The 19,691-nt window shown below is 39.7% G+C and overlaps 1 protein-coding gene across 9 annotated transcripts in view; it reads right to left on the bottom strand.

The window, feature by feature from the left end:
- ULK4 (unc-51 like kinase 4) overlaps nt 1–19,691 on the bottom strand; it is a 512,654-nt gene that overhangs the window by 273,182 nt on the left and 219,781 nt on the right. For all 9 annotated transcript variants that reach the window (XR_003796601.1, XM_029242047.1, XM_029242045.1 and 6 more), the window contains one exon: nt 17,346–17,394. Coding sequence is in view for 8 of the 9 variants with exons in the window: in XM_029242047.1 (XP_029097880.1) it covers nt 17,346–17,394 (49 nt within the window). In the remaining variant the exon portion in view is untranslated. The remainder of the gene's footprint in view (nt 1–17,345; nt 17,395–19,691) is intronic.

The raw sequence follows: 19,691 nt of genomic DNA, 5'->3' as shown, positions 1-19,691 counted from the left end.
TCCTTAAGGATTCTTGAGGCAACTCAACAGGATCCAAGAATTCTTTTCTCTGTGTGGACCAAGGGAGATACATTGGCAAAACATACCACGTGGCAAAAAGTGAAAACCAAAACGTGCCTCTTGACATGTATTTCCCTAAATTAAAAAAATAATGACCACTTCCTAAAAACAAAAACAAAAAAAACCCTCTTTTCTAAGCATTCCTTTCATTACTGGCGATCCCTGACTTCCCAAAGGACCCAAGCTAATAACCCTTAAGAGTTCTAAGGCCCCTGAGGGCTGAGTGGACCCACCAAACATTACAAGTATCCCCAGTATGCAAAACCAATGAAAGCAGATTCGCCCGGGTCCCAGATGACCTCACCACCCCATGGCTGAGCAGCCTCCATCGCAGGGAGAAAGGCCTGGCCTGGCTTCAGCTGCAACCCCCGGCATCTATCTGAACAGTTTACAGCACTGCATACTTTCTCAACTAAACCCTCTAAAATATTAATTGTTAAAAAGTAGCTCAACTGGAGCTATGGAAAACTATAAAACATTTTATAGTGAAGTAAAATAAAATTCCAATGATTCAACAGATACAGAGCATCTCAGGAGACCAGACAGGGGGAGAGAGACGTATGTGAGCAATCTCCCAGAGCACATGAGTAATATATTTCAAACGAAAGTCTGTCATGGAGAGCAAAATGAATCATTTTTACAACGAAACCTAGAAATTGCCGTAGTTATATGGTGCGGCAGGAAGTACTCACGTGTGAATCATGTGGGGCAGCATCAGAATAAAAAGAGAACATTTTTTCTGCTTCGCCCAATTTAGATCAAGAATCATAATGTGAGTCTTAATCTAAGAAAACATCAAATATATGTGGATATTTGTATCACTTACCAAACACACCAACACAAAAAGACCCAAGCAGATTTCCAAGGCAGTCTCAGTTGCTGCTTCTACAAAGACTGCTCTGTGATGTTCCTCATGATTGTTTACAAGATAGGCTTATCATAAAATACAGTAAGCGGTATTCTCTTAGTATTCCATTATCGCTGTAACAAATTAACCACAAACTTAGCAGCTTAACACAAAAGTATTATTTTACAGTTCTGGAGGTCAGAAGTCCAAGGCGGGTCTCACGGAACTGAAAATCAAGATGTTGGCAGGGCTGCATTCCTTCCTGGAAGCTGTCTCCTTCCCTTTTCCAGCTTCTGCAGGCCGCTGCATCCCTTGGGCCCCACCTTCCGCCTTCAAAGCCACCCGTGACCGTGGAGTCACATCTCTGAGGACTCCTCCTTGCACAGTTAAGGACCCTGTGATTACACGGGGCCCAGGGGGATAAAATCCAGATCATTTCCTTATCAGAAGGTCAGCTAATTAACAGCCTTAATTCCACCTGCAACCTTAAATCCCCGTCGCCCAGCAACCTAGCATGTGCATAGGTTTCAGGAATTAGGACGTGGACGTCTCGGTGGGTGGAGACAATATTCATAGGTAAAACCTCTCAACATCACTCCTACCCACAGCACAGGAGAGAATCTACATTAACATATAAAAAGACTGCTCAGAAAAGGCATTTTCAAAATGGGAAGGTTAGTGAATAATAACTACTGGTTAATATCTACAAAAATAATCTACTTAACACTGCTTGTTTTACTCACGTGTTGTAAAATGTGCTTTCCACACAAATGGTTCCCGGGTAGATACTTCTAAATTAAATTGAACCATGTCAAATCCTTGGTTAATATTCTTCTGAGGCTCACAGAGGACAAGAAACAGAGTCTGGACCCCCAAAGCACCTTCCTTCCATCCACCACCACTCCCCCTTACACACTCTCTCGACCGCGTAGGTATTCACTGAGCACCTACTATGTGCCAGTCAGTGATCTGAGTGCAGGGATACGATGGCGACCAAATATGACATAGTTCCTGCTTCACGAAGTCAGTAATCATGAGGTAGACTTTTAATCAACTAATCACACAAAACAAGCATAAAACTGCAAAATGACAAGTGCTATGAAGAAGGACAGGGTTTTGTGAGCACCTGTGACAAAGGCCTCTCACCTGGTCAACAGAGACCAGGTGATGCTCAGAAGAGACAGCTGGGAAAAGAGACGAGGACTCACTGCCAGTTTACCTTGGCAGGAGAACAGACTCATCCAAGCACAGGAAGGACAGGCACGCCCGCCCTTTGGGGAAGGGAGCAGACAGAACAAATACACACTTCTGCTGGTGAATATGGTCCAATGTGCAAACTGCAACACTTCCTGCTCAGCCCAAGTGTGCTTCCCTCCTGGAAGGGGCGCTGATCACCCCACAAGCAGGGAGTTGGCCCACTGTGTCTCTGTTACAATTTACACCATTCTGTGTTATAGCTTTCGAGTTATGTCTGCCTCCACTGTAAACTGTGAGCTCACTGAGGCCAAGACCTGTGTTTCATTCTCCTCTCTAATTCCAGCAGCGCCTGATGACCAACTGACTGAACAACAATGATGGCCACAGGTCACGCCCCAAAACTCCACATAATACCACTTTCCACTTCTCTCCCTGACACACGCTCAGGAAACAGATGTAGCTCAGGTTGATGCCTATTATTTCTCAGAAGGAAAACTGATAAATGGATAAAAGCACTTAAATCAAGAGACCAGGACAAGAACAAAATAATTCTAATGAAAAGAGAAAAAGGGGGCTTCCCCGGTGGCGCAGTGGTTGAGAGTCTGCCTGCCGATGCAGGGGACACGGGTTTGTGCCCCGGTCCGGGAAGATCCCACATGCCGCGGAGCGGCTGGGCCCGTGAGCCATGGCCGCTGAGCCTGCGGGTCCGGAGCCTGTGCTCCGCAACGGGAGAGGCCACAACAGTGAGAGGCCCGCGTACCACAAAAAAAAAAAAAAAAAAAAAAAAAAAGAGAGAAAAAGGAATGATTAATGATTCTTTTAAATTAATGTACTAGAATACAATCAGTTGAATTGATAAATATCCAAGACCTAGTGATTTGGGGAAAAAGCATTAAACACTATCTTAATGCAGACAAAATGAGAGAAGTCACAAATATACGAAATTAGGAAGAAAGGTAAATGTCCAATATGAAAATAAATATTTACACAATGTACTTTAATAAATAATGGATTGGATAGTCTAGACAAATTCAAATTTCCAAAGTAAATTAAAGAAGGAAAAAAAAAACCCTGAAGAGCGAATAACCAGGGGAGAAATTTTAAAGTTGTCAAAAAGTAATTGAATGAGGAGAAGAGATAAATCTCCTGTATAGAAAATTCCAAATAATTTACTTAGATACTCTGCCCTCAAGAAGGTGGAACTTAATCCCCAACCTCTGAGTGCCTAATGACTTGCTTCCAAAGAGTAAAGTATGGAAATGGGGGAGGAGAGTAACTTTAGAGTAGAGGAACCTGACAAATTCCAGCCACATAATCAAGGTTAACACACTCAGTGACAGGTCTTGTTGATTGCCTGTACCCTTGATATGATGTGATGAAAACAGCACTTTACCTCTGTGGTATTCCTCCCCCAAGCCCATAACTATCTCATCATGAAAAAAAATTGGACATACTCGAATCATGGGATATTCTTGAAAACACCAGTAATACTCAAAACTGCCAAGGTCATCAAAAACAAGTAAAGTCTGAGGAAATGCCACAGCCTAGAGAAGATTAAGGAGACATGATAACTAAATATTCAAGTAATCCACAGGAAGGCAGGAGAAAGAAAACAGAGAAAGAACCAAAAACAAAAAAGGAAAAACAGAAAAATAAAATGGCAAACTTAATATCTAACATCAATACTTACATTAAATATAAAAGGTCTAAATAAATCACTGAAAAGACAGATCTGAAGAGTGGATTAAGAAATAAAAATGACCCAACTATATGCTGCCTACAAGAAACTCATTTTAACTATAATGATAAAGGGAGGCTGAATATTTAAAGGATGGAAAGAGACATACCTTGCAAACATTTATCAAAACAAAGCAGGTGTGGCTATATTGATATCAGAAAACACAGACTTTAGAGGAAAGAAAATGAGAAGGAACACAGATATTACATAATGACAAAATTATAATGATAAAATGACATGATGATTCAAATCACCAAGAAGACTTAACGATCCTAAATATGTATGAACCAAGGAATAGAGATGCAAACACACGGAAACACAAACTGGGAGACGAGAAAAGAGAAAGAAACAAATCCATAATTATAATTAAAGACTTCAACACCCCTCTCTCCTCAACTGATAAAATAACTAGAAAGAAAATCACAAGGATATAGAAGTCAACACCACCATCAACCAAAACGGTCTAATCAACATTTATACAACACTTCAACCAATAACAGCAGAATACATATTCCTTTCAAGCATCCACAGAACATAAACCAAAAGACCATATCCTTGGCCATAAAACAACCCTCAAAAAATGTACACAAACTGAATGATGCAGAACATGGTGTGCCAATGTAGATTTTCCGCTTTTGATACTGTACTCTAGTTAAGTGTGCTACAACCACTGGGGGAAACTGAGCACAGTACACAGGACCCCTCTGTGCCACCTTTCCAGTTTCTTGTGAAACTATAGCTATATCCCAATATAAAGTTAAGAACAGTGGTAGGCCTGACATGAAAACTACAGAACAATTTCATACATTTACAAATACTTAAGTAAAAACCCTTCTACAAGTTCGCGTATTAAATCTAGCACGACATTAGAAATAATAATGCATTATTCCTTAACTATAATATAGCCACGTAACACCTAAGGCTACTCTGTGCCAGATGACAGGCGAGGCTACAGAGACAGGTGTGGCCCCTTATTCTCATAGTGCGGACGAGGTAGAGAGGTCTCTGAAATTCAAAGGATGAGATGCACTCAGCCATGCAAGGAGACGGGAGAAGAACATTCTGGGGAGAGGGACTAGTAGAAGCAAAGGTCCTGAGGAGGAGAAAAGGAGGCCTATGCGTAGCCTATTCAGTAAACTGAGCTGTCAACATGGTGACAGCACAGTCAGGAAGGGAAAGTGAGGATGACATGAGGCGGGACAGGAAACCACAGTCAGATCATGCAGGGTTCGGAAGGAATTAGATCTCATGATATAGGTGATAAGAAGCCACTACAAATAGAAATATGCTGCTGAAAGGTTCTCACATAAGACACGGAGTGGTGCGACATACACTTCCATATTACATGGAGGATTTATTCTGAGATGGAAGAAAAAACGGGATGTCTGATGCCCATACGATGTGACATATAAAGATAGAGCATAAGTGTGCTAGAGATGAATACAAATGGATGAAACGACCAGAAGATACCTAGTATTCACGAGTCATTAAACATACATAAGACATCTGGGCCCTAAATGTTCATGATACACTAAATATTAAACTAAATACTAAAATAGCAGATACCAATACATGAAGTTTTAATTAAGCCACACATTGGTGACATCTACTCAGGTGTGTTCTTTGCTTAAGAAACACAAATAAAACCCATGGATGGTCAGCAAGTTCACTGGCAAGTACGGCCAGGGCCAACTATACATGTCGCACCAAGTATGTGCTGTTGGCCTGAGATACTTTCCATCGGTGGCAACTGTTCCTCAGACGCAACTCTGAGGAAGGCTGACGCAGCCTGGGGGTGCGGGGGGATAGCATACGAACACACTGTTCCTCAGGATTCAGGTGGAGTGTACTTCACTCTGCTTACACCCTATTAAAAGGTCTTAATTTACCCTACGCCTTACTTCTCACTATACGCACTTAATTGGGTCAATAAATCACGTGATGTGAGTTTTTTTTTTATTTGATCTGTGATCCCCTATGTCCAATGACCCTCGGTTACTTTGTCTGGTAGTATATTGGGAGGTAATCATTACATCAGGGTAATTACCTACATGATAGTAGGCAAACTGAGGTAAATTAAAGATGCATATTGTAAACCCTACACCAACCATTAAAAGGTAAAATACTCAACTGATATAAAAGGTGGCTGGAAAAGACAGAAATAAACGAGAAAGAAGAACAGAAGATGCGACATGAAACTAGTAGTAAGATGGTAGATTTAAATATTTTTAATGAAAATGTTCTAAACACCTCAAATAGAAGACTAATATTGTAAGACTGGATAAAGAGGTAAAATCAAAGTACATCTATCTCCAGGAAAACACCTTTAAATACAAAGACGTAGACAGGTTAAAAGTTAAGGGATGGGAAAAGATATGCCTACTAACACTAACCAAAGAAAGCTGCATGGGCTTCCCTGGTGGCGCAGTGGTTGAGAGTCCACCTGCCGATGCGGGGGGCGCGGGTTCGTGCCCCGGTCCAGGGGGATCCCACATGCCGCGGAGCGGCTGGGCCCGTGAGCCGTGGCCACTGAGCCTGCGAGCCCGGAGCCTGTGCTCCGCAACGGGAGAGGCCGCGACGGTGGGAGTCCCGCGTACCGCAAAAAAAAAAAAAAAAAAAGAAAAAAGAAAAGAAAAAGAAAGCTGCAGTGGTGATAGTAACATCAGACAAAGTGGGTTTTAGAACGAAGAATATTACCAAGGAGAAAGAGGAGCATCTCTTGATGATAAGGAGTTCCATTCCTCAAAATGACACATAATCCCAAATTTAATTTTTACATGGAATGACAGAGCTTCAAAGCAGAAAACAAAAGTGATATAACTGAAAGGGAACTAGCCAAAGACACAATTTTAGCCGGAGACACTATTACCCCTCTCTCAGTAAGTGACAGACAAGTAGACAGAAAACCAGTAAAGACACAGAAGACTTGAGTGACACTAACAACCAACTTGACTTAATTGACATTCACAGGACATTCCAACCAACAACAGCAGTTACACATTCTCCACAAGTATATAGGAAACATTTACCATAGACTGGGCCATAAAACAAGTCTGAAGAGATTGTACAGGATGCAAATCGTACAAAGTATGTTCTCTAACCACAATGTAATTAAGTTGTAATCGATAAAAAATACATTTGGGCCCCAAATATGGGAAAACTAACTAACAGACTTCTAAATAATCCATGAATCAAAGAAGAAATCACAAAGGAAATTAGAAATTATGTTGAACTAAATGAAAATGACATAAAACATATCAAAATTGAAACTAGGACAGTGCTTAGAGGGATATTTATAGTACTAAGTGATTACAGTAATACAACAGAGAAGTCACAAACTGATGACCTCAGCATCTCTTAAAAAATCAGAATAAGAGCAGAAAATGAAACCCAAAGGAAATAGCAGAAAAGGTGTAATAAAGAACAGAAATTAATGAAAAAACAAGTAGGAAAAACAATCAATAAAACCAAAAGCTAGTTCTTTCAGAGGGCAAATAAAGGCAGTAAACCTCTAGCTAACTAAATCAGAAGGGAAATAAAAAGGGAACACTCTTTTTCATCACTGTTCAAAAAAGCAGTATCAGAAATGAGAGGGAGGCATCATTATAGACTCTCAGACACTAAAAGGATAATAAGGTAACACCATAACAACTTCATGCCAATAAATCTCACAGCTTAAATGAAATATACAAATTCCTTGAAAGATACCAGAAGAAATAAACTGAATAACCCTCTATCCAGTAGTGAAAATGAATTTGTACTTTAAAAGCTTCCCACAAAGATAACTTCAAGCCCAAGTGGCTTCACCGGTTATTTTTACGAAACATTTAAGGAGAAAATAAATACCAATTCTAAAAGAAAATTTTTCCCAAAAATTTGCAGAAGAGGGAACATGTTCCAACTCATTCCCTGGGACCAACACTACCCTGATACAAAAAACAGAAAAAGATTATAAGGAAAGAAAACTATAGAACAATATCCTTCATGGACATAGTCACAAAAATACTTAAAATTTTTACTAAATCAAATCCAGCATTATATATTAAAAAAATACAGCATGATCACATGGGTTTTAACTCCAGGCGGCAAGACTGTTTTAACATACAAAAATCAATCAATAAATTCACCATATTAAAAAATGTTTTAAAGTGATTACATGATGATTTTAAGAGATGAAGAAAAAAAATCCGTCAGTGAAATCTCTCAGCAAACTAGGAATGAAAGGGAACTTCTCAACCTGCTAAAGGATTCTAACAAAACCAATGGTTCAAATCAGACATAATGCTTTCTCCCTAGGAAAAAGTAAGTATGCTCAACAAAAGAAGCCAGGGATTCATTAAAAAAGAAAAGAGTCCATCCCTTATTACTAGTTGATATAAAATTCTAGGAAATGTAACCTAATCTACAGAGACAAAGTAAATTAATAGTTGCTTGGGACAGGAATGGGGGTAGGGAGGGATGGGTTAAAAATAGGCACAAGGAAATGTTGGTGATTATGGGTATGTTCATTCATTATCTTGATTGCATATTTATGTAAAAACTCATCAAATTATATTGATACATTTAATATATGCAGCTTACATATGTCAAGACAAACAATAAACAAAATACAGTGAATGAATGATAAATATGGCATTTCAAGTCACCATCATGATGAATTACATCAACGAACACCACTGAAAGAATTTGGTGATGGTGAGAGGGAGGTATGGGGAAGAGAAAAGCTGGACTTGTAGTCGTTCCTCACAACAAAGTTATTTTGGAGCAAAGATTTAGGATTTAATGATAAAACCATAAATGTATAGAATAAAAGATGGATTAATACTTTATAACCTTGTCGAAGAGAAGTTCTTTCCTAACAGAAGCTATAAGCAAAAAAAACTGATAAATTTGACTCTGATATTAAAAAGCACACGGGTCAAAATACAAACAACTGACAATTTAAAACAGCTGTCCCCAACCTTTTTGGCACCAGGGACTGGTTTCGTGGAAGACAATTTTTCCACGGACCGGAGTGGGGGGATGGTTTGGGGATAATTCAAGTGCATTACATTTATTGTGCACTTTATTTCTATTATTATTACGTTGAAATATATAATGAAATAATTATACAACTCACCATAATGCTGAGGCTGAGCTAAGGTGGTAACGTGAGCAATGGGGAGCAGCTGTAAACACAGATAAATCTTCAGGCACTGGCCCACCGCTCACCTCCTGCTGTGCGGCCGGGTTCCTAACAGGCCAAGGACCACCGGTACTGGTCCGTGGCCCAGGGCTTGGGGACCCCTGATTTAAAAGACCAGTAATACTCAGTTGTGAGTATGGCAAGGCAGGTGTTGTTTTATACTACTGCTGCGTGGGGAATTTTATATTACCACTTCAGAGAGTAATATTAAAATATAAAAGATGTATATACTTTGGTGGAATATGCAACTTTTCAGAACTTATCCTACAGAAACTCACACAGATGTACAAAGATATTCTCTGTTCAGTGCTGCTCATATTAGCAGAAAGTTGGGGGGGAAACCTGAAATGTCCGTCAGTGGGGATTGGCTAAATAAATTATGCTAATACAAAAAATATTATATGGCCATCAAATAGAACAAATAACACATATGGGTGTACACACATACACACACACACACCCCCTGCTGCCATGGACACTGTAAAGTAAGACAGATATAAAATATATTATTTAGTAGGGTCCCATTTTTTTAAAAAAAATAAGAGAGAGATAATACATATGTGGGGGACTTCCCTGGCGGTCCAGTGTCTAAGACTCCACACTCCCAATTCAGGGGGCCTGGGTTCGATCCCTGGTCAGGGAACTTGATCCCACATCCTGCAACTAAGAGTTCACATGCCGCAACTAGAATCCCGCATGCCGCAACTAAAGGTCCCGTGTGCCGCAACAGAGATCCCACATGCTGCAACGAAGACCTAGTGCAGCCAAATAAATAAATAAATAAATAAATATTTTTTTAAAATACATACATGAAAAACAATGAGGAAAATATGCATCAAGCTGTAGGCTGTGATATTATGGAAGAATTTCCCATTCTATCTTAGACATTTCTGTACGATTTGAACTTTTTACAAGCACGTACTGTTTTTGTTGTCAGAAAAAAATAAACCAAAAAATCCTGTGTAATAACTTGCCCTTACTGGCATCTCATCATAGTGTTTCTCCAATTTGGTACCTCTAATAAATCCAAAATGCAATTCACTTGCTAGAGCTATTTAAAAAGCTCTCCTTTCCCCATAAATCTGTAACCTGCTTTACTGCATCAGATTTCCTGGCTCAGCTTGAAAATCCTCTGCAGCGAGGGGGTAAGCACATAAATTCTGCTTTTTCTTGCTCATCCAAGAAAATAAATGCAAAGAGCATCAAAAGCAAATGCTAGTAGATGTTTGCTGCTTTAATCAAAACTAGTAACTTTTTACTGGTATTTCCACATTCTCAAAAAAGTGGGTATCTCAATAATTTTGGTCATGAATAAACTTATGGGGTCCTACATTACTGAGGAACTTTCAGATAACATAACATTCACTGGTCATATATTGAGAATGAATGATCACTGCTTTTAAACTTGGCTCTTCCAGTACCTCTTTGTATATACCACAAGTTACCTTACCTTGTTCCATCTATCAAAGGGCCCCAAACACACAGGGCTTTGGAGTAGTGAGAATGGGCAAGGCCTGATGACCACAGTGGGCATTTTAACAGAAGCCTGAACCCAAAGCTGACCAACGGCCAATCACTGGGCATCCTCATATACTGCAGAGTTAGGAAAGAAGTAAAGTTGAGTGGTATCACTAGTCATGGCCAAAATTCAGGGGAGCTACAACCACACTGTCTTTTGTGAGTACATTATACTGAAGAACACTGGCGCTTCCTACCGTTTCATCTTCCAATCCACCATCAAGGGGCGAAAGGTCAGCTGCGATTGAAGAAAGGGTCTAAATATAACAGCCATGCCTCACTTCCCTCGCTTGTTCACTAATAAATCAAAACATACTGAAAAACAAAAAGCAGGGAGGGCAATGTGCTGGGGACGAATGCGGTTTGGTTGTACATAGAGCAGTTTCCTCCTGAAGCGAAAGTCACAATGTGACTGAGGATACAAGACAGGAAATCACCTACTGCAGCACTATCCAACAGAAATATAATGCAAGCCACGTATTTTTAATATTCTGAAAGCTGCAGTTAAAAAAAAAGAAACATAAAATTAATTTTAATAATATTCCATTTAGCCCAACACACCCAAAATACTGCCATTTAAACATGTAATCAATACAGGAAAATTAATCAGCTACGTTACACTCTTTTTTCCCTTGGAAATTTGGTATCTATTTGACACTGTGAGCGCATCTCAATTCAGACAGCCACGTTTCAAGTGCTCGTTGTGCTACATGTGGCTACTGGCTACCATATTGAGAAGCGCAGGTCTGCACGAGAAATTTAATCAACAGCACAGGCAATGAGATGAGTGCAGGGGGACAGGCTCACATAAGTACCTAAGATTCACAGCCCTTCAAACAAGAACACCGCCTCTTCTTCCAGTACTATACTAATTCTTTTGCTTGTTCAAAATTTAATCCAGTGTTTGTTTTCTCTTGATTCTCCCTTATAACACCTTATTGGACCATGTGTCTCTTTTCACTGGTCTGTAACTCATTCTTGTTGAGGTTTCATTTATTTGCTATGCCCTAATTTTACACTTACTTCTTCACAAGTCTAATCCCACGATCAATTAAGAATAAAACCAAAAAAACACAAAAGCTTAACACTCTTAGGAAGTACATTATTTGACATCCTATCACCTTCTACTTCTACGGTTTGTAACTAGACCATCTCCTTACAGAGAAGGAAGAGGGAATAGTACCTGTTTCCTCAAAGTGAAGCCCAGGAACTAGAGCATAACTAGAAACAAGAACAATGATGATAACACGCAAGATTACACTGACTTGGGAGAAGCGCTATGTAACACACTCCCTATATATGCCCTGTGATTGGCCAAAGATATCCTAAGCCCTATTTTAGCATTTTTTCAGTGGATATAACATGTAGTTTTTATCTTAATACAGTCCATCTTCTTTCAAACCATTTGGGCTGATTATGCAGTAACTAGTCATGCTTTAGTCCAAGTATACTGATAGAAGTTTATTTTACTTAGCTTCAACCCATTTATTCAGCTAACCAGATAACATGGTATTGATCAGATCAAAGCCATTAGTTCAGCTGCTGTACGGGCAACTTCACTTCATTCAATCCAGTATCAATACATTGCACACTAGCCCCAGAGTTATTCTGTAAATATCAGTTTACAGAACAGATCTGCGCAAATCCATCTCCTTCCTCACCCCCACTGAACAAAACACTTCGAAGTACATACTTTAATGGCAGTAATGTTAGCAGTGTATAATATCATCTTCGTATACACCAGGAATTGGTTATAGAGCTCCATCTTACAATCTACAGAATCCCTGATAGGTATCCATGTAGACAGAAAATTCAGATTTATCCCCTGCATTCAGTACGTACTCTTTGTGTAATTTTTAAAGTACCTTCCTCAGTCAAGCATTTTGAAATTTTAATCCAATCATGTTTTCTGTTTTAGAAGCTCATGCTCAAGCACAGGGCAGCAGCTTATTAATGGCATACTGGACACAAGCATGCAGACGCTTAAACTTATAAGTAACTTGTCATTTTAACCCTAAGAACCAATTCACATTAGATGGGCTGCAACTAGAATGGAGCAAAGTAATTTTAGAAGCCTGATGAACGCTCAGGATTGGAAACGTTCCTTACATGTAATGAGGCTACCAGTCTGTACTACTTTGGTATTTCAGGGACTAAATCCTTTAGGCTCCAAAGGTTGGTAAAGAGACTCTTTTCTAAATATACAGTTGACTTGGAAGATTTACTCAAGCTTGCTTCAACTGTTATCCTCGAGAACTGTTAAAACAATATAATTGTCAAACTCGTGTGCTGTTAATCCCATTTTTATTGTTAACATTTGCCAATGAAATTGCTCTTTAATTGTCTGCTCTGGAATAGACACATAAAATGTCATGACAGCAATCTTTTGGCACATATTGGAAAATCTGCTATGAATATAGATTTTTTTCCCAATAAAATACAGGTTGCCCATATTACTTGGCATTAAAATGATTTACAGAAGTAGGTCAAAACATAAACGACTGAAATAAAATGAAGAGAGATTAGAGTTATAGCAAAACCCAAAGGCTGATCCATCCAAATTCATACTTTAAGACACATTTCAAAGCAATGTCTACTCTTTGGAAAGTGGCAAAGGAGAAAGAAGAATGCTTTCCATCCCGCTCGCCCAGCAACTCTGCACTCAAAAACCAAGCCACCAGGTCCTCCTATGATTGACTTTCTCCAGGAGCCCGCATTTATTGAGCAGATCCAGACTGCCTTAGAGTCGTAGACCCTGAAGGCTGTATGTGGGAATCGAGTCAGCTAAAATCAACGCAGGCTGCCTGAGCCTCCACTCCCCTCAACACAGCTGCCTTGTGCTGCCAGGCAAGCAGCACCGAGCTGCTGCGACAGCTCCCTTTTGTAAGCTATCAGCTACCTGGTTCTTCCCACCGCTTGGCCTGCCAAGAGTGGGGACACTTGCAGCTGGAACACAGGATTAAAAACATCCTGCCTGTTCTCTGGCCTGAATGTGGTGTTAGAACTCCTGGACCCTTAGATGAGACCTCTGAGACCGGCTCTATCTTTTAAGCTCCCTTCCCACAGTCCCTTTGGCTGATGTCAGAAGCCTCGCTGATGGAGTCCTACAGGTGACTCCCAGAATCCGGCTTTCAACCTGTTTCAAGTTTCCAGTATAAGCCCATGACCCTAATCCTGATCCTCTCCCAGACCCAACCCCAATGGCCAGGCAGCAGAGGGGCTCAAAAAGTCTTCTTTTAAATAGAGGATCCTGATTTTTTTTAATTTTTAAATTGAAGTATAGTTTATGTACAATATTATATAAGCTACAAGTGTACAAGATACTGACTCACATCTTTTCAAGGCTATACTCCTTTTACAGGTATTATAAAATATTGGCTATATTCCCCATGTACAATATAGCCTTGCAGCTTACTTTATTCATAATAGCTTGTACCTCTTAACCCTCTACCCCTATATCGCCCCTCCTCCCTCCCCTCTCCCCACTGGTAACCACTAGTTTGTTTAGAGGACTGTGATTTTGAAGAGCATAAATTATTTGCAAAGCCAACAAATAAGAAAGAACCACAGTATAAAGCCCTGCGGGAATCTGGTCCCAAACTGCTCACTCCCTACCATCTCTCCACGGCTCTGGTGCAGGCACATTTAAGTACTCACCATCCCCAAAGCTGGAATGCCCCCTCTCCTGGTGCCTGCAGCACCAGGCCCTTGTTCAAAGGTTACTTCTTCTGTGAAACTCCTCTCCCTACACGGAGCAGAGCCAATCACTCCCTCCCCTGGAGTTCACAGTATTCTCTTTCTCCCTTGAGAAACCTCCTACCAAACAGGATGACAAATTTAGAATTCTGCTGCCTTCATTTTCACCTCCCTCCAAGCCTGCAGGAAAGACATGGAAGCTGACTGCAATTCCTGCCCACCAGAAGAAACAGCTTTGCTTTGTAATGAAAAACATCTAGGAGAGGATTCTTACACTGTGGGTAAGAGCATATCATACGAGGAACTCTAGAAAACAACGATGTTATAAAGCCCATTATCAGGCTCTAAGTACATCAAACCGAAGATGGAAAACAGTTATGTGCTAAGAGTGAAGAAAAAAATCATCAAGAGGTCACAGTGGACCACCAGCTAAACGAGTCAAATGCTGTTGTGTTTTTTAATGAGTGGCTAAAAGACACAAGCAGTAGCCAAAGGGTCTCGTACAATCTTTTCATTACGTCTCGTTCTGATCAAACCATTGCTAGAAGCTGCTATATATATTCCAGACACCACCTAGGCCCTTGAACTTAGAAACCAAACCCAACAGAAGTATACACTGTGTTTTCTTGAATCCAGGAATCCATCAGTTCTAAGATACACCATTATTTTATCAAGCACTACAGAAGAAAAATGCTGCCAATTAAACTATGGCATGGTTTCTTATTACTTAGAATTTTCATTTTATTTTTATTGAAAGAGCTCTTTTAAACTTAGACATATATTTTTCTAATATATCGTTCTTGGGCACTAATAAAAAGAAAAATAAAACTGAAGTGAATTGGTTAAGGCAATGACAACCAGGTCACCTGGCTGAAAGCAACTGTAAAATGTCATTGGTTTGGGAAGTATAGCCTGGATTCAGAAATGTTAAAATATGAGGGGAAAAAAAAAAAAGTACAGCATAGAATCAATAAAATATTACGTCTAGCTCGGTGACAAAAATTTAGAAAGGACAAGGTAATATAGTTCATAGGATAACTGCTACAAAGATACTTCATTGATTAAAAATGTATTTATACAGAGAAAAAAGTAGTGATTATTCAACTCAAGAAAGTCAAAAATAGAATAGGGATTCAATAATGTTTTTCAAATACATCAAAAGTCCTGTCCCAAAAAGCAGTGATTTCCAACTGTTTTTTTTCTTTACTTTTTCTTAGCAGCAGGACCTCTTTTCAAAATAAGGGCCTACAAGACACTTGAGTATGGAGCTGTTCCGGCAGGAGGAAAAGCCTCCTCCCAGAAATGCCTCCGAGGTCACAGGGCTCAGGACAAGTTGAAATCCTGACATGGAAAGTATATGTCACTTCTACGCACCCCCAACGACAGCTACAACACAATGACAGGGGTTTCAATGGTGGCATTAATCAGTTAAACATTTGCGCAACATGAAGCCTTGCTAGGTGCTTGTTATACAAAGATTCATCACGTATGGAGGGGTTTCGGTGACATACACGGAAGAATTTTCCAGGTGTGGGATTTTAGACCTTGAGATGATTGCCAAAGGCTGGGTAGAGAACTTTCTATCAGTCACAAAAGGAGCTGTATTGACCTCAGCAGCTCAGAAGCCCTCCTGGCACAGCAAGGGGATGAGTCACATCCATGAGTTTAAGGTCCAGTCTAGGTCCAGCTCTCTCTGTCTGCAGCACCAAGCCTCTTTTCAAGTGCAAGCCAGAGGTGGCTGAATGTGGACAGCTTTGGCTCCTGCCCCCTGCCCAGCCGTGCAGCCGAACCCAACATTAACGGCACCCGTGGCCCTCCAAAAACAAATCCAACTCCACAACGAATTAGCAAGTGATGTATGTCCTACTGAAGGTGGGAGATGCACATACCACTGGGCAAAGCTTAAAAAATCCCCACTAGACAGCTGATGATCTCCATGGTTCTTCATCTCCTTTTTCTCCCTTTCTTCTCCTGATACTGCCTCTAAAATCCCCTTTGACTATTTGAAGCAATACAATTCTCTTAGCATGGCAGCTCTGGGTCATCTTGTTGTCACTTGAGCGTGCTTTGGGAATACTACCCATGCCCACCCCTACTCCCCGCCTAACTCAAATAGCTCAGCAAACCCAACAGCTCTTCACCAAAAAAAGGGCGATCTGCAGCTAAGAAAAATAACGTTTTTACCATACAGCCCTATCAGCACGCAAACAACTTGTAGATTAATAATTTAGGATGATTAAACAGGGCTAATCTTCCATTGGTAGGGTTATCAGACAATAACAGCTATTGCTCTACTGATGACCAAGGCAGGCTCGGCTGATCTGACTGCAGACATGTATGTCCCCCTCCTTTGTCCCTTGCACTGTCAGTCAGCTATGGAGGGAAACATTTTGGTAAGGGGGGGACAACCCACTCAGGTACAAGAGAACACTTCTTTGGCTAAGGGCACTCCCTTGCTATAAGTACCAACTGAGTTTTCAGCCTAATTCTCAGATTTCTATTTAGTATAAATAGGGATTTATCAGAAGTGAGAAAAGCCAACCCTACGTCCCATTTTATTCTCTACACATAGGAACCAGAGAGGAAAGGTCTTCTTTAACCGATGGTTTTCAATCAACTTGTGTTCTATGAATGGAAAAAATGGTGTACAGAAGCTAAGCTATTCTACATTCTGAAGAAGACAACTTCTGCCCATAGGCATAAAATTGTTGATCTGACCCAGTGATGACAAAATCAGAGAGCTTCATGGTGAAAATCAGAAAATTCATATTGAAGCACAGTGATCGTCATTCTGCCCTTCCTCCACAAACCAACCTCAGATACAGTATTCTTTCTATATTAGATAACATATTTTTTAACTTTACAGAAATAAAATGCAAAGGATTTTCAGAAAGAGGGCAGGTCATTAAACAGCATCCCTACACAATTTCAGAGCTGGACAAGAGCTCATACAAGGAAACTGAGGCCTAATAAGGTTAAGTGACATGATGGACACACAATCCTTCTGGGCAGAGTTAGGGTTAGAACCCAACCAAACAACATGGTCAAAACTTTAAAAACTTCTAAATTTCACTTGAATTTCGGACGCACATTTCTTCTCTTACCAGAATTACATCAAAAATGCGTGGGATCAGTTTGCTTTCTTCCACAAGTCTGTTAAAAAATGAAAAGATAATTTATTAATTATTTTAAAATTATTTAAACTGCTACCCTGATATGGAGCATTGCAGCCCCATGTTTTACTGCTTAAATTCTGTGACCGGAAAATATTATGACTAAATACTCATTTTAATACACTGAACTACATCTAAACACAAGAAACATGAGGCTTCTTTGCAAATGACTATTAGCTTAGCCTCACTGAACTGTAGCAAGTAAAACCTCAGACTGATATTTATAAATGTAAACTTTTATTAAAGTTCACAATTATTATAAAGACTGTCAAAATAGGCAATGCCAGCTGAAATAATGTAACCAATCCTCCCTGTGGTTAAATTATTAGCATGCCACACTGTAATCTTTCATATATGCCTCATTAGCTATCTTCTCAGCATTAATGATTTAATGTACAATGATTTTTAATGATCTTTTAAAAAAGGTAGACATCAATCACTCAATAGTTTCTAGGCACTTTCTCTCATCAAACCTAGCTATAAATTGTCATCTGTTTGTAACAGAAGAATTTTTTCATGCTACTTAAGGGAAAATAGCCTTGATTCAAAAGTGATAGTTTTTTAAGGACAATACTTCAATCTCTAAATATTCCTTTATTCCAGGGGTCAGTAAACTTTTTTCTATAAAGGGCCAAATAGTAAATATTCTAGGCGTTGCAGGCCACACAGTCTCTATAGCATCTACTTACCTCTGTCTCCATAATGTAAAAGCAGGCATAAATAATACATAAATGAATAGGCATGGCTGCGTTCCAATAAAATTTTATTTATAAAAACAGGCAGTGTCCCATATTTGGCCCACAAGCTATAATTTTCTGATCCTGCTCCAGTTTAAAAAAACAATCAGATTCCTTAACTTGATTAGAATTTACTTTGTAGGATAAACTACAGCACTTAAGACAAGCATGTTGTTTTCGTTGCATGTATGTGTTGTTTGTCTATTTCACAGAAAACGCCAGGAGGACAGGAAGGGAATTTATCGTCTGGCCTCCCTAGAGCTTGTTTGTCTATGATAATACATTGATGAAAGAAAAGCCTATGAGATTAGCCAAAAAAAAGATCACAGCGTTTTACAAATATCTGTTAAGGAAAAGTGAGATACAGAGAGAAGTCTCAAAGACTGAATCACTTAGAAAGCCCTAGCTCAGTATCTAGCAAAAATAAACGCGATGATTTCTGTAGTCTCGATATATTAGAGGGAAAAGGTTTTGACTACAAATATTAAATTCATTTACATTCTCTCACTTTCCTGGGCAACTGAAGGCTCAGATGTGAGGATGGAGCTCCTTATACCATGCCTGGGCAGGACAGGAAATGCACAGACTCAGGACCAAGCACAACTTTACCTCAGCACATTCTTAATCCTCTTGCTCAGCTTCCTAGATGTTAACCATATCGTTTGCTAAATAGGTCTTTTTCAATTTTTATGATATATACTTTTATTAGGCCCAGGCTGAAAGAGCCAAGCCCATACATCTCCAAGTGGCCCTAGCAACCACAGCCAAGAAAGTCACAGGGACACAGGCACCACTGCCTCCCCAATGGTACCTAGAAGTGACAGCTCCCTGTATCACAGCCTACCCCAACATTCAGATCCAGAAGCAGCCACTCACAACACCAGCCTTTCTGTGATGGTATTTTAAAATACATTCTATTACTAACATATGATCACATAAACGACCTTAATTCTTTCTTAAAAATTGCAACTAGTTCGTCTCCTGGTCTCTGCATGACGAGCAGGCTGGCCTGCACTACCTCTTGAGTCTCCTTCAAGTTCTAACACTTCGATCCTCACATTCTTCTGAACACAATCAACCAGAAAAATTTTGTTCTGATTTGACTAACACATAATTTAGAGCCACATCTGGTAAATAAAAAGGGAACTCAAGCTAAATAAAATCACTTTTAGTGAAAAAAATTTTTTTTCTATGACATTTTCTGTGACTCGTGAACTAACCTCACATGAAATCCCCAAAGCACTCTAAAGCAGGTATGGGACAACGGTGGCTGCATACACTTACAACTATCTGAGGCAGCATTTTTCCAGACCATGGGAAGTGACTGATAAGTGGGCAATGAGTTTACTGGCTATTGACTAGCATTTTCTTAATTTAAAACAATACAATAGAAAATATCCAAGGGTGTCACACACAGTATTGTCCGTGGCATTTTTATTTCACTTATAGGTCTGAATACGTGTACTGGGTAGTGACATAAAATGCATTTTGTTTTACTGTGAGCTGTATATAAAATATCTGAAATCCACAGATTTTAGAC

This window comes from Monodon monoceros, unplaced genomic scaffold (genome assembly GCF_005190385.1).
Source record: "Monodon monoceros isolate NGI ecotype Baffin Bay Population unplaced genomic scaffold, NGI_Narwhal_1 Super_Scaffold_3, whole genome shotgun sequence".
In the NCBI taxonomy this organism is placed as follows: Eukaryota; Metazoa; Chordata; class Mammalia; order Artiodactyla; family Monodontidae; genus Monodon; species Monodon monoceros.
Note: the sequence above shows the minus strand (reverse complement) of the source record. Positions and strands in the feature narration are given on the sequence as shown.